We start from the raw sequence: 16,787 nt of genomic DNA on the forward strand, positions 1-16,787 counted from the left end.
TTGCCAGAGTGCCACTCTTAAACGTCCTTTTCCTGCCAGACGCACTCGCCGGGCAAAATTTTGTGACAGACCTTTTTTTATCACTGGCACGTTAGGAGTCGCACTGCGAAGCCCGAGTGCGCAAATTTTGCTTCACCCTGTATAGGAACCGGAGTTATGACACCACTGAATTAAATGAAACAAGTTTACAGTTTACAGTTGATAGTCACTGTTCATTTATCTGCACGATGCGTTTCAGACTTTTAAACCTCCATCATGAGGTGAATTTACATTTATTAGTATGGTGTGTGTGTTGTGTTGTGTTGTGTTGTGTTGTGATTTTTTGGAGGAACTTGTGGCATTGTCTAGTGGAGAAACAAAACACTATTTCAGAATATGGTTTTGGGTTCCTTTTGACAAAAACTAAACACATATGTGATGGCAAAGATAAGAATAAAATAACTAAAATAGAGTACCTCCAGTGGTCACAGGTTCCTTTCACTGTCATAATACATCAATGTCAACTGTCATATTTTGTAAACAAATATGGCGTCTGGAAACTAATAGGTGTAAGGATCACATGGCAGAAGACAAAACATTATTACAGAATAAACTTTAAAGGATTTTGGAGACGTTTGTTTCGAAGTGTCGAATACATGTGTCGGAATAAATATTTTAGGTGCTATGTAAATCTGATTTTGACAAGTTAATACAGCTTAAACTTCATACTCATTTATATGAAATGTTCACATTTAAAGTATGACAACCTCAGGATGCAGGTTAATGATTCTCAAATTGGTTGAAATTGTAATGTAAGTGTTGTTCTCACTGTTACCAGTTAACAAACATTAGATGGAGTAATGTTGTATGCCTTTTGCTGGTAGACAAATCCTAGCTCCTTTTCTTTCAGAAAATATAAAAAATACTGTCTTAAATTCACTTCATCATATTCACACACACACACACACACACACACACACACACACACACACACACACACACACACACACACACACACACGCACACACTTGTCTTCAACACTGCAAATAGAACTGATGTCTGCCACGACGTAATGCGATCGACAGGGTCGAAAAGCGTCTCAATTCGTCGGGAAGGTGCATCTGCTCGTGCCGGGTTTACAAATCGAGCGTGCGAGTTACGTAAAACGCTGGCAAAGGTGTTGTAGTTCTATTTGTAAATAACAATTGATAATTGTGCAAGCAGGGAAACCACATAGTGATAATGTCTTTGAACATCACAAATTACTTCAAAAATAACAATTTATTGACAAATAGCCAACACGGGTTCAGAAAATATTGTTCTCGTGAAACACAACTAGCTCTCTATTCGCACGAAGTAATAAGTGCTATCGACTGGGGATCTCGAACTGATTCCGTATTTCTGGATTTCCGTAAGGCTTTTGATGCTCTTCATTACAAATTACTTCTAATCAAATTGTGTGCCTGTGGAGAGCCGTCTCCGTCAGGCGAACGGATTTGTGAATTCCTATCGCACAGGTCACAGTCTGTAATAATTGAAGGAATGTTGTTAAGTAAAACAGAAGATTTATAGGCCCTCTGCATTCATATAAATGTTTGAGGTGACAATACAGACAGAGCACTTAGATTGTTTGCAGGTGATGCTGTCAGAAGATCAAAACCAATTGTAAAATGATTCAGAGGAGATATCTCTGTAGTGCAAGAAGTATCAGTTAATCCTAAACCTTAAAAACTGTCATCTTTTCCACACAAGTACTTAAAACCTTCAATTAAAATTGTTATCTGATAAGTAGCACAGATTTTAAGGTTATAGATTCGACTCAGTACCTACGGATTACAGATACAAGCAACTCAAATTGTAGCCGTCACAAAGAAAGTGTCGTGAGGAAGTCGAACCGAAGATTACGCTTTATTGGTCGAACACTTAAGAGGTTCTGCATCAAATCGGCTAAAGAGATGGCCTTCACTGCACGTGTCTGTCCTCTTCCAGAGTACTGCCGTGCGGTACGGGACCTTTACTAGATAGGACCGATGGAGAACGTCGAAAAAGATTCGGAGAACGGCAGCTCATTTTGCACTGTCACGAAATAGGGGAGAGAGTGCCACGGATGCGATAAGGGAGTAAGGGCGGCAGCTGTTAAAACGGAGCCGTTCTCTGTTGCGGTGAGATCTTTCCACGAAATTTCGATCGGTAACTTTCTCCTCGGAATGTGAGAATGTTTTGTCAGTGCCCACCTACGTAGGGAAAAATGGTTACTGTAATAAAATAAGAGAAGTCGTACCTCTCAGCAGAAGATTTTTGGTGTTCATTTTTTTCTCACACGCTATTTGGCACCGGGGCAGAGAGAAGTTGTCCCACAGTGGTTCTACAAACTGTTTCGTAACGCTTAACTGTGAGTTGCACAGTATATGTAGATGTAGACTGTCGCGAGTGACTGAGGTGCGCAGCCAGACTAGTGGCACAGCCCGACGGCACCGCCTGCGCCAGTTCCACACCCACGTCGACACTGTGGGGGGGGGGGGGGTGCTTCCGGGTTCCTGTTGCGTCAGCTTTGCGACCGGTGTGCGAGGAGACACCCTCCTCCCTGCTGTCGAATAAATAATCGACAGAAATTAAACTCGAAGAAAGTGCACTTGTTTACGTTACATTATTAAGTAAGTGCAGCTGGTTATTAGGAGATACGTAGGACGAGGGGAAGGCAGCCGCTCTGCCTACACCTACACCTACACCTACCTACACACATCAATCTTCTATACGTGGGTGGTCATCTTTCCCTTATTTTGCATTTTATTTCGTCAAAAAATTTCCATTATTTTTATAATTATTAGATGAAAAGGATAATTGCTTGACGAAAAGGATAATTGCTCAATATCTGTCTGTTGCTGCTCCTCAACGAATTTCTCGCTTGCAGAGTATTGTGGCTCACGGTAGAAAACAGTGCTCGTGTCTGCCGAGTATGACGAGGTTCGACAATGTAATTTGGACACTGCTTCCAAATGTTTCTTAATCGGCTTTGTTATTTTCTTCATTGTTCACAAATTACATTTGAACTGTAAGGAAAACATTAACCACATTTTTACTAGACAAAACCAATTGAATTCACGGTCCAAACTCCACGTCTACTTCCAACTCGCTACTCCTTAACGGACTCTGTGCTCCGTACTATTTGTTGACAGTTACGAAGATATACAAAGATTACATTCAAAGATATTCACTATGTGATCAAAAGTATCCGGACGCCTGACTGAAAATGACTTACAACTTCGTGGCGCCCTCCATCGATATTGCTGGTATGCAGTATGGTGTTGGCCCACCCTTAGCCTCGATGACAGCTTCCACTCTTGCAGGGAAACGTTCAGTCAGGTGCTGGAAGGTTTCTCGGGGAATGGCAGCCCATTCTTCACAGAGTGCTGCACTGAGGAGAGGTGTCGATGTCGGTCGGTGAGGCCTGGCACGAAGTCGGCGTTCCAAAACATCCCAAAGGTGTTCTGTAGGATTCGGGTCAGGACTCTGTGCAGGCCAGTCCATTACAGGGATGTTGTTGACGTGTAACCACTCCGCCCCAGGCCGTGCATTATGAACAGGTGCTCGATCGTGTTGAAAGATGCAATCCCCGAATTGTTCAACTACCCCCTCCATGAAAAAGACGACCACACCATAACACCACCGCCTCCGAATTTTACTGTCGGCACTACACACGCTGGCAGATGACGTTCACTGGGCATTCTCCATACCCACACCCTGCCATCGCTTCGCCACACTGTGTACCGTGATTCGTCACTCCACTCAACGTTTTTCCACTGTTCAATCGTCCAATGTTTACGCCCCTTACACCAAGCGAGGCGTCGTTTGGCATTTACCGGCGTGATGTGTGGCTATGAGCAGCCGCTCGACCGTGAAATCCAACTTTTCTGAGCTCCCGCCTAACTGTCATAGTATTTGTAGTGGATCCTGATGCAGTTTGGAATTCCTGTGTGATGGTCTGGACAGATGTCTGCCTGTTACACATTACGACCCTCTTCAAGTGTCGGCGGTCTCTGTCAGTTGACAGACGAGGTCGGCCTGTACGCTTTTGTGCTGTACGTGTCCCTTCACGTTTCCACTTCACTATCACATCGGAAACAGTGGACCTAGGGATGTTTAGGAGTGTGGAAATTTCGCGTACATACGTGTGGCACGAGTGACACCCGATCACCTCACCACGTTGGAAGTCCGCGAGTTCCACGGATCGGCCCATTCTGCTCCCTCACGATGTCTAATGACTACTGTGGTCGCTGATATGGAGTACCTGGCAGTAGGTGGCAGCACACTGCACCTGATACGAGAAATGTATGTTTTTGGGTGTGTCCGGATACTTCTGATCACATAGTGTACGTGCTGAGACAGAGGCTGTAATTATCACGTTCGAATTATCAGGTGCAAAATGGCAAGTTCATCACATACAGTCCTTTCTGAGGAAGAGATTGTTGACCTTTAAAGGAATCTCTGTAAGAAGACAGGAATGACAATGCTTTTGATGACAGTGATTCATTTGTAAACAATTTGAGTGAGATGATTATAAAACAGTCCGCCCTGTAGTATGTTTCAACAAATATCAAATAATTAAAAGTTTTGTATTGTAATGCTTTTGTAAATACATTTGAATGAAAGCACACTTCACATTTTAATGTACACAGTATTTGTCAGTAAGGTGTCTCATTGTTTCCACAAAGAGAGAGAGAGACAATTCTCTATGGCACACTTGCTGCCCAGGAGACAGCACTGTAGATAAGAATGCACACACACATCCCGTGCATTATGGAGTATAACAAGTTAGCTTTAAATTATGGTGTATCGGGTTCTTCAGTACTTGACGAAAAATGAGGTGGTAAGTTGGAACAGTTCCATTACGACCTGCATGTGAGCTCAAATTTCTCAGACATTCTAGCAGTGATCATTTCACAATACTCGTAAATGAGTCGCACAAATGTTTTGTCGTGGACGAATTACGTGTCCTTCAATTGTTCCTATGAGTCTCAGCCTGACATCTGCTTTTCCTACAATTTGTTTTATCTACATCTGCACAACCGATTTGTAGTTCACAAATAAGTACATCGCAGAGGGTCTGTCGAACCACCTTCGAGCCGTTTCTGTGTTATTCCACTCTTGAACTGTGTGTGGGAAATGCTGTCACTTAAACTTTTCTCTGTGAACAATTATTTCTGTTATTTTATTACGATAATCATTTCTTCCTATGTAGGTGAGCCCCACCAAAATATTTTCGCTCTCTGAGGTGGAAGTTGGTGACAGAAATTTCACAAGAAGGTCCTCCCCCAGTGAAAAGTGCCTTTGTTTTAATGACTGCCATCCAAATTTGTCTATCTTATCCGCAATCTGTGGTACTCTCTCCCCTATTTCGTGAAAATACAAAACGAGCTGTCCTTCATTGAAGTTTTTTGATGCCCTCTGTGAATCTTATCTGTTGAGGATCCCATACCGTACAGCAATACCCCAGAAGGAGGCAGACAAGTGTGGTATGGGTGTCTCTTTAGCAAATCCGTTGCACTTTCCTGCCAGTAATTCACAGTTTTTAGTTCACTTTACTCACATCATTATCAGTGTGATCATTCCAGTTTGTTATTTTTAATTGTAGTCCTATTTAAAGCTTTAGTTTTGTGTGATTTAATTTGTGTAACCAATATTTAGTAGATTCCTTTTCTTACTTGTGTGGATGACTTAACACTTTTCAACATTTAGAGTCAATTGCCACTTTTCCCACCGTAGAGGTATCTTGTCCAAATCACTTTGCCATTGGTTTTGATTATCTGTTGACTTTAGAAAACGGTAAATAATAGCATCATCTGCAGGCATTTCTGTAGATCAGGAACAGCAGTACACCTACACCACTTCCTTCGGGACTCTAAGAAATCACTTGTGTTTTACTCGATGACGTTCTGTCAGTTATTATCGACAATGACTTTTGTGACTGGAAATCAGGTTTCTGAGTGACAAGACTGAGACGATACTCCGTAGGCGTACAATTTGATTAGAAGTTGCTTGTGAGACACGGTGTCAAAAGCGTCCTGGAAATATAAAAATACGGAATCAGTTTGAGATGCCTGGCAATAGTTGTTATTACTTTGTGTGAATAAAGGGCGTGTTCTGTTACATGAGAGCAATATTTTTTGAATCTGTGTTGGCTATTTTCCAGTACATCACTTTCTTCGAGGTAATTCATAATATTGGGATGCAGTGTGTGTTCCAGAGTTCTATTGCAATTTGACATCAGTGATATGGGTCTGCAATTCAGTGGATTACCTCAATTTCCTGTTTAGAGTACGGGTGTGACCTGTGCTACTTTCCAGTCTTTAGGCACATCCTTTTCATTGAGCGAGCAGTTCTATACGGTTGCTAAATACGGAGGTACTGTATCGGCAAACTCCGAAAGGAACCTGACCCTTATACGACCGTGGAACGGACCTCCGGTGTACGACTGTCGATCCCGTGCAGCTCTTCTCGCATTCCGTTGCCGTCTTCTGATATTTGTTGCAAGAATTTTAAGGACACGAAATCCTTCCGAGAAAATTGACATCGGCAATACGGCCTTATCGCGACGTGTAGGTGTCTGGCGACGCTTGTCGAAAAACGAGAATGACCGCAGCTCGTTTTGCAGATGCTACGTAGCCCCATTTCTGCGACAGCCTGTGTCGAACTGTGTCGCCTGCGTAAGAAGTTGTGCTGCCGTGTGCCACACTGCGTCGCACCGTCAGTCGCACCTGCGTGTATTAGACGGACCTTTCTGTCATCTCCCATATGTTTACTTTCTGTTTCTGCAGCTGTTAAAGAGATCTTAACCTTACGAGTAGCACTCGCGTTTGCACTCGCGTCACGTCGACGGTCGGGTAACTCCGTACTACTGTCCCGTTATGCCACCGTCACAGGGCCAGTCGGACGCCGAGGCGGAGAGCCTGATGTCTTTCTGGAGCGAGCGCTTCGGTCGCAACATCGAGCTGGGGCCCGGCGGGCGGACGGCACGCCGCACGGCGTCCTACAACCAGGGGCTCGTCGTGTCGGACCGCCAGCTGCCGCGGGACCACGTCTTCCAGGTACGTGTGGGCGCTGTGTGGCACAACGCTGCCTTTTTTTTATTTATTTATTTTATTTATTTATTTATTTATTTATTGTTGTGTGGGACCAAATTAAGGAGACGTCTCCGTGGTCATGGAACGAGTCAATACATGAAATTATAACACGATAGTAGAAACAGATAAAATGTAATATAAGAAATGTATTCAGGCGACAATTCGTAAGTTTAAATAAAGAAAATCAACAATGTGACACTGGAATTTGCTTAATTTTTCAGCTCTTCCAGGAGCTCCTCGACAGAATAGAAGGAGTGAGCCGTGAGGAAACTCTTCAGTTTAGACTTAAAAGCGTTTGAGCTACTGCTAAGATTTTTGAGTTCTTGTGGTAGCTTATTGAAAATGGATGCAGCAGAATTCTGCACTCCTTTCTGCACAAGAGTCAAGGAAGTGCATTCCACATGCAGATTTGATTTCATCCTAGTAGTAACTGAGTGAAAGCTGCTAACTCTTGGGAATAAGCTAATATTGCTAACAACAAACGACATTAAAGAAAACCTATACTGTGGGGGCAATGTCAGAATTCCCAGACTACTGAATAGGGGTCGACAAGAGGTTCTCGAACTTACACCACACATAGCTCGAACAGCCGGTTTTGGAGCCAAAAATACCCATTTTGAATCAGAAGAATTACCCCAAAAAATAATACCATGAATAAGCGTATGAAAATATGCGAAGTAGACTACTTTTCGTGTTGAACTGTGACTTATTTCAGATACTGTTCTAATGGTAAATAAAGCAGCATTTAGTTTCTGAACAAGATCCTGAACGTGGACTTTCCACAACAGCTTACTATCTATCCGAACGCCTAGTACTTTACATTAGTGGTACTGTGTGGGACCCATAAAGAGGGGTCTCTGGATGTCGAAAGAAGTCTAACATATACATTTTATGGACAATATTATGAAAAGATAGATGAGTACACACTGTGTAGTGGAGACATCGAGTTGCACACGGGCACATCGAAGAGACTGCTAAACCGGTAAACTTATGGTCAGAAGGCCTTCTCCTGAAGAGTTCCAATGTGTGTTATGGGTTCCAGCAATTTGGGGTTGCATAGCAGGAGAATTTTATGGATGGAGAGAAGGTGTTGCAAGGAAGTTTGAGACTGGTTGCTTTGGTTTTGCAGAACTATGTTGGTGAGGGCTAAGGATTGGCAGAATTCAGAACAGGTGGATGTCATTGTGGAAGGATGAGTGACAGCCAGAGATGGGTAATTTGACAGTAAAGCCATTTGGGGGGATTCCACGAGCCGAGCAACGACGCGGGAGCAGTATGTGGGGCTGAGTTCTGGCTAGGGGTAAGGAAACTCTTCTTTATTGATACAGATGGAAGGAACGAGGATCCACGATGGTAGAAAAAGTGGATAAAAATATGTAAATAATGTAGGATTACATCCAAAAAAGTTGCAAAAATACTGACATGTTGGGAACGAGGTGAAATCAGAGGGAGTATGCTTATAGTGACAAGCAAAAACCAACTGAAATTGGCATTAAATCGAAGAAAAAAGAAAAATATTTGTTATGTGTGTTGCAGGTCCGTGGGTGGGTAAGTGTGAAGGAGGGGGATGGCAAATGTGACTAGATCAGGTGAAATTAGTGGGTATGAACTGAAATACAGAGGTGAAGGAATGGGTGGTGGGGAGGGCTCGGAAGGGCGAGATAAAAGTTCGTGTGACACAGGAAGGTACAGAAAATACAGAGTGAAAATACACGGGAGTGACGTAGGGAGAGTGATCAAATTGAAGGTAAAGGATTAATAATATAGGTGGGAGGAATGTGAGACGTGAGATGCTGCACCAACAGGGAGTACGGTCTTGTAGCAGTGTCGTGCCTGGCTTAGTCGATACAGCACAGCTCGTAAGAGTACACGGTGCAGTTTTGAAGTGAAAAGTGAGACACAGGGGAAAAAAAAGAAGGAAAAAAAAGTCAGAGACTGAGTATGGTAATATTTTAGAAAATATTAGCAAAGGAAAACAACACTGGGTTACGGGATGGAAGGAACACCGTTAGGCAAAATCAAACAGTGGAAAATTCAGGATGGACTAATGACAGTATTATGAAAATGATAAATTGGTACTCACCATATAGCGGAGATGCTCAGTAGCAGATAGGCACAACAAAATGACTGTCAAACAAGTGAGCTTTCAGCCAAAAAGGCCTCCAACGGATATATATATATATATATATATATATATATATATATATATATATATAGAGAGAGAGAGAGAGAGAGAGAGAGAGAGAGAGAGAGAGAGAGCCTCATTTGAGAATATGCAGACACTGACTAGGTTGGTACACTCAGTAAAAACGTTTACTCTGTGTTTTGGTGAAGTGAAGAGCATTTTTTACAATCAGAGCCTCATTTGAGAATATGCAGACACTGACTAGGTTGGTACACTCAGTAAAAACGTTTACTCTGTGTTTTGGTGAAGTGAAGAGCATTTTTTACAATCAAAATTCTGTAAATTGTATGTAATATTTGTGAGTGGATCTCAGTAACTCATCAGAATGCAAAAGAAAAAGGATTTGCCCAGCAAAACATAAGTAATAGCAAATGTATGCACAAAATATCTGGGCACAACAAAATTCACATTGACGTTACTCGATTGCAGACGAGAGGGTATCAGTACAGGATAATGTACAAATAGTCCTGTAAAGCCATATAATGTAAAATTAACAACCGTGTGCAGGCCTAATTTTCATAGATTGGTTATCATGTAAAATATATTCACATTTCACAGATTTGGATAAAGAAAACCCTGTGATGATGGCACAGAGGTGTTTGGGTCACATGCAAATACAGAGTTTGGTGTAACAGGCGTGCCTTGTATGCAGTAATATTACCAAGTCTTTTGGTGCGATTAAATGTCACTCTTAACATAATCTGGTCTTGTATTGAAAATTGTACACATCGAAATTCATTCCAGTACTAACATTTTTATACGGATTTTATGTCAGTGTTATGTTTTTATATAAATTATTTGTTCAGTAACATCTATATTATTATTTCTGCACAGAAATCTAAAAGTTGTTTTTTTGACCTACACGTGCTGTAGGAGGAAAGAAAATTAAAAGGAGTCAATTCGTAATCTCTCTGAGCAAGATGTACAGTTCTCACATTATTTTGTGTTATTTTTAAATTACCTGTTCAGTTCTAGAGACAATTTTATTGCAGCATCTCCAAGTGTTTTTTTTTTTTTTTTTTTTTTTTTTTTTTTTTTTTTTTTTTTTTTTTTTGGGAGCCCTGCAGGGTTATTTTTAAAAACTCTTATCAAAAACTTAATATAATAAATTTATACATATTGAGGTCCAGAGGTTGTGCATCTAAGAATAATGAACTGATTAACAAAAAAATAATCTTTTTGATGTTTGTTGCTGTGGCAGCTAACTTATTAATGCGCCAAAGGGTTGTGACAGAGATATTTGAAAATACTTCAGAATAATTGTACCACGACCAGTCACAAACAAAACATTTATAGTATGTGGAACAAACAGAGAGTCCTCTCTGTATCTTACGTGGGCAGTGGTGGAACATAACTGAAAGATAAAAATCTCAGCTTACCTGCTGGGTCGGTGTGAAGTTCTGCCGACACTGCGTGTAAAATTATCAATAAAATTAATACTTGGTTACAGTAATTTTCTGATAGAAAAAATTGTGGAACTGATTCTTGTCATTTAGTACGCCAAGAAGGAATGTGTGTATAATCCCCTTGTGTTGTCAAATTAATGCACAAGAAACTAATTGCAACGGGGTTACTTGATCTGAAAAAAATAAATGAATTTCTACCGCATGTAGTAATGAAATCTTTTCAAAAAACGATTGCAAACAAGTTAACTGCAACAGAATTCCGCACTTGTGTAGACACCGGTATTTATTACATTTCCCATTAGCTTTCTAATAATTCAGTTAATTTTCTTTACAAATTTTAAGTGACGGAGATTTATTAATTGACTCAGCTTCATAAATAATTATAATAATGCAAATGATGATCTTCGTTCAAACACTTCTTACCCTATAACAAGGCAATAAACCGAAAAAGAGTGTAGTGTTACCTTTTATTTTATCTTCTCCTCATTAGCTATTGAGACAACATCGCTTTGTTATGTAATTTTAATTTTCACCAAAAGCACATTCAACACATCACGGAAAAATACACGTCTTTCGTATCAAGACGAGAGAGATCTTCATTAGTTCTTAAAAAACAAAAAAACTACGCAAAAGTAAAAAAAAAAAAAGAACAAAATTATTTATAAAATCGGTCGCTGGCGCAGCGCTCTTCTGCGTGCGCGATCGTAAATTATAACTTCGCGGAAGTCAAAGTACCATTACAATGCCTCCTCTACTGACACGCTCCGCAAGCGAGCGTGGCAGTATAGAAAATGTACATAGATACATACATATATGAGAAAATAACAAATTTACATATTACAAAAAATATTTCTGAGCACAATGCTCTTTGCATATCAGTCTTTGTATACAGTCTTTTTGGTGTGTATCTTCTTTAGGAGTCGTAACATTAATGTCTTTGAATTGCTGCGTATTATCGTTGCTTAGCACAGCGTTTGAATTCAGTTCACATGATTCGTGTTTACAATGGAATTAATTCGAACAATAAATGTTTCTATTATATTGCTCCAATGTCTTTAAACGTAGTATCGGATTCTGAGTGTGTGTGTACTGCCTGGATCTCTTGCGTGTGACTTGAAGAAAATCCAGAGTTTGTTCAATGTGTCAACACGAAATTGTGATCTCCAGCAGTCGACTTTCGGTGGTGTCTACCGGGGTATAAATGGTCAATGAGGGCACAGGAAACACCTCACTGCCTACGACAGGTGATGAGCTTGTCTTTTACACCAACCTGAAGACCTGCCGGCTTCCACAACACCATACACTTCAAAGCATATTGACACTACGTAAATATTGCTTGACCAGTGTTCCATCACGTTGGTTTCTTCTTTGCATTTTCAGTTCCATTTATATGAATCATGTGCTACATGCACAAGTCCTTTGCAGCTCGTTAACATCTCCTTAAAATACATTTCTTGATATAGTAAGTACATAAATATACAAATATTTACAATTAATCATTACATGAGATACATTGTTGTCATATAGTACATATACAGAATTAAATGAAAAATATAGTCAATTTTTTTACGTTACATTCAATATCATTGTGCTGACATGTGAATTACATTACATTCAGATTGAAATATACATTTTATTTATTTTATTTGTTAGCTCTTTCCCCCCCCCCACCCACCCCCGTTACACTTGCAACATTTGAAGATAATTGTGGCAACTCGCTAGAATATTCAGCTTAAAATTCATCTTGCCTCCTGGAATAAAATTTACACATATTTCAAGCTTCAAGACAGCCCTCTGTAGGAGGATAGGTTAATGGGATGGTTGCTGACTACTTCATAAATACTAGTAAAGTCATCCCCTGTAGTAACACTGTTCACGTTTACGTCACACTTCACTTAGCGTAGACCGGGACTGTCTCCTAGGCATGCCCGATGTTAACTGACTGGGCACGGCCCATGCTGCCGGAGTTGTTGTTGTTGTTGTTGTTGTCATGCCGGCAGAGGTCGCGTCCGAATTCTCGCGTGCCCTCTGGTGGACGGCACTCTACTTGCGGCAACTACTGTCCGTGACGCGCCGTGCCAATGTGCGCCTCCCGCGATCTTTCTGGTGGCTACTACATCCCCTACAGTGGACTACACAAAATAAAATATGATAAATAAAATACATGTTAACTTAATATAAAGTAAAAGTTCCTATACCTAATACCATTTCTAAGTGTGGTGTCCCCACTATTGCTGTTTCTAAGAGTGGTACCCCTCAAGAGTGGTGCCCCTCTAAATATCTTAGGATCCTACAAATATGTACATCAGTGTGGTAAGTGTGTGTATATATACAGTCCAAGTCAATCATGTTCCTATAAAGTTTGTGTAGTTCATCTCCTTCCTTTCTTGAGTATCAAGCAATATAAATAAATGTTTTACTTATTAAATAAATAAATCTTCTTAGATAATTGCTGCTGCGTTCCATGCTGTATATCCATTCTGTATTTACCTTGTGGTACCTGTAAAATTCTATTCATAAATAAATATGTGTGTATGTCTCTCCATACTGTCAGATAATCACGAATTATATAATGTCATATATTTCATCAACATGTATAAATTTTTCTAAGGGAGGGATGAGAGTATGAGCCGCAACAGAGGACTGACGTTTTGTTTTCTCCTTATTCTCCTTTCTATTTAATGGTGCATTAGTTCAGTTGAGTAGACGAGCTTTAATCATGTCACTAGATGACTGCTAAATATGTTCTCTTAAATAATTCTTCCAATATGATGTGTCAAGCCTACATAACTCCAAAAATTTCATTACACGTTCCCATTAGATTAGTGTTAAAGTGTTACAGATTTAAATCTTCTGGTATACTTCCAACAGTGGCTGCTGTAAATAATTCTTTCCACATAAATCTATACTTTCACCTTTAGTTATAAGAATATATAAGACATCACACAAGTTATTATCTCAGGCATACCAATCTTTCAATAAATAATATTCTTTCCACTACTTTCATTCTGTATTCCATGAGTACATGTGATATAGTGTTTCTCCCCTCTCAACATATTCTCAATTACTCATAACATTCTCACCTATCCATTATTCATTCTTCACAAAATAACATATACTTATTCCTCAGCATTATATATATATATATATATATATATATATATATATATATATATATATATATATATATATTTTCCTCTTATTCATCACCACTTACTTTTTACTTCAACAACAACAACAACAATAATAATACCCTTTTCTCATCTTATATTCCATTTACCTCTCTCCATATTACTATTTATCCTCTTATTAAACTAAAATTACATTCACTCATCTCATTCAGTCACTCACATCACTCATATCAACATTACTATTATCACATGCCTCCTAAAGAAAATAATTCTGTTCAGTTCTCTGCCTCCTCTAATGTGTATATGCCTCAATAGCAACTCCTCTTATAACCAAATATCTTATTAGCTATTGGATGGTTCACATTGCTTTCTAGACTTACCTGCATTCATTAGATTGTATCTGTATAACTTAAATGTAGGCTCATCATAACTGTATATCATATTAATTATCTTCTTCTCATTGGCTAACATTTTACTGTATGTATTTTTTCAAATGTCTGTGTGGATGTAGACCTCTGGGTTTATGTGTTAATGGATATTCTAATGAATAACAGCCAGGGTGTGGAATATTTGCAATTCGGTATGGTCCAGAGTATAAGATCTGCCATTTCCTGTTTAAATGTTTCAGTTTTGTGGGTTTAGTTTGTGTTCTTAGTAAAACTAACTCATCAACTTGAAATGTTTGTGCTTTCCTGACACCTCTGTCATATTTCTGCTTTCTTTCCTTAGCTTTGTCACATAATGTTGTGTAAGCTTGTCTTACCTTTTCTTCTATACTAACATGATTTGTTGTTGCTGTAAATTTAGGTAGAGGGTCTGTCCATTCATTTCTTTCTGTTTTATCCATAATTAATTCAGTTGGTGTGTATCCAGTAGAAATGTGAGTTAAATTGTTCACTATTTGTTCAAATGGTGCTAGGTATTCTACCCATTTTGTGTGCTTCTCTGGTGTGTGTGTTCTCATAAACTGTCCAAATTCTCGAAATGTTCTTTCTACTGGGTTTCCTGCTGCGTGAAATCTTGAAATTAAAATATCTTTAACATTCTGTTCTTCAATAAATGTCTTCCATTTTAAACTGGTAAAATATGCTGCATTATCCGTGATCATAACTTCAGGTTTTCCTATTCTTACAAAATAATCTGTTAATAGACATCCGGTAATAGCAGTGGTAGAAACTGAACGTAAAGCATATAATTTTAAATACTTTGTGAAAACATCTAACACAGCAAGGATGTATTTCATTCCTCCACGTGCTTGTGGATAGGGTCCTGCAATATCTAAAGAAATTAGCTGTAATGGCCTCTTAGGTATGATTGGGTGCAATTCATTGATGCTTGTGCGATTAGAATATTTGGCTTTCTGACATATGATGCATTTCCTAATATTACTCGATACTCTTCGCCTTAAATTTGGAAAATAGCAATATTGTATAATCTTATCTGTACATTTGGTTACACCATAGTGTCCCCAAGTTCTGTGTGTAAATAAAATAAAATCATCAACATGAGCTTCAGGTAAGCAAACACACCAATGCTGTGATTCAGGGTTTCGTCGGTGAAATAATACTTCTTTGTGTAACGTGTAATATTTTTCAAGATGTGGGTCTGTTCCTGCACTTAATTTATTCTTTATCTGGATCCACCTGGGATCATTGTCCTGCAATATGGCTAACTTCCTGCACATGTTTTTGTAGTAAGGTGCAAATGTACCGTCATACATGAGTAAAATTTTGAAATCTGATGTTTGTTCTGTCACATCCGAAAATTCTTGTAGGCCTTGTGGCAAACGAGATAGAGCATCGGCTATAATGTTGGATTCTCCTTTTATGTATATAATATCAAAATCATATTCTTGTAGTGATGCACACCAGCGTGCAAGACGTGGATGTAATAACTTGCATGATAGCAGGAAAGAAAGAGCTTGATGATCAGTATAAAGCTTAGTACGTTTTCCCCATAGAAAGTAGCGAAACTTGCGAAACGCCCATACTATGGCAAGTGTTTCGCGCTCGGTCACTGAATATGACTTTTCTCATTCAGTGAGCGTGCGGCTAGCAAAACTTATAGGTTTGATGACTGTTTGTTCATTTTCTACATGAATTTCGAATAAAAATGCTCCGAGCCCATAGGAACTTGCATCTGTTACTAGGCAAAAGTCTGACGTCATGTCAGGATGACATAACAACGGTGCATTAACTAAAGCATTCTTAATCGCTTCAAAATCTGTCTGACAGAACTCTGTCCATTTCCAAATATTATTTCTTTTGAGTAAAGATAGAAGATGTCGACTGTTCAGAAGGTGGTAGGGTACAAATTTCCTGAAGAATGAAGATAGACCAAGAAAGGCTTTGAGTTGTTTACGATTCTGTGGGGATGGAAAATTCTTTATTGCATCAATTTTTCTTGAGTGTGGATAAATGTCTTCAGTTGATATGATGTGACCAAGGAATTTGATTTCTCTCCTCCCTAATTTCGTCTTTGATAAATTGATAGTGACACCTGCGTCAGAAAATTTAGTCAGAAGTTGCTTCAAAGATTTACATGTTCTTCCCAAGTAGTGGTGGCAATGACAATGTCGTCAACATAAACTGTGATTTGCGATAACAATTGTGGTCCAAGAACAGCATCTAAGGCTTCAATAAATACTCCAGCACTCACTCGTAGACCAAAGGGTAGCACACAAAATTGATAACTACGTCCCTCACATAGAAATGCAGTGTATTTACGACTGTTTTTATGGAGGTTCACCTGCCAAAATGATGAGGGGAGGTCGATATTGGTTAAATACTGTATATTATGAAATTTTAAAAGTTGTTCTTCCAAATTAATAGGTCGTGTGTTGATTGGGATTATAACTTTGTTAATTTCTCGTGCGTCCAGCACTAACCTTACACTACCATCCTCTTTATTAACTGCTAGGATCGGACTGCAATATGGTGAATGTGACCTTTCAATGATACCCCAA

General features: G+C 39.4%; 1 protein-coding gene across 1 annotated transcript in view; it reads left to right on the forward strand.

Moving 5' to 3' along the window:
* The window catches only part of LOC126212792 (neuralized-like protein 4), a 303,166-nt gene that overhangs the window by 206,800 nt on the left and 79,579 nt on the right, over positions 1 to 16,787 (forward strand). The window contains exon 24 of the mRNA XM_049940194.1: positions 6,900 to 7,064. Coding sequence (XP_049796151.1) covers positions 6,900 to 7,064 — 165 coding nt within the window. The remainder of the gene's footprint in view (positions 1 to 6,899; positions 7,065 to 16,787) is intronic.

This window comes from Schistocerca nitens, chromosome 11, assembly GCF_023898315.1.
Source record: "Schistocerca nitens isolate TAMUIC-IGC-003100 chromosome 11, iqSchNite1.1, whole genome shotgun sequence".
In the NCBI taxonomy this organism is placed as follows: Eukaryota; Metazoa; Arthropoda; class Insecta; order Orthoptera; family Acrididae; genus Schistocerca; species Schistocerca nitens.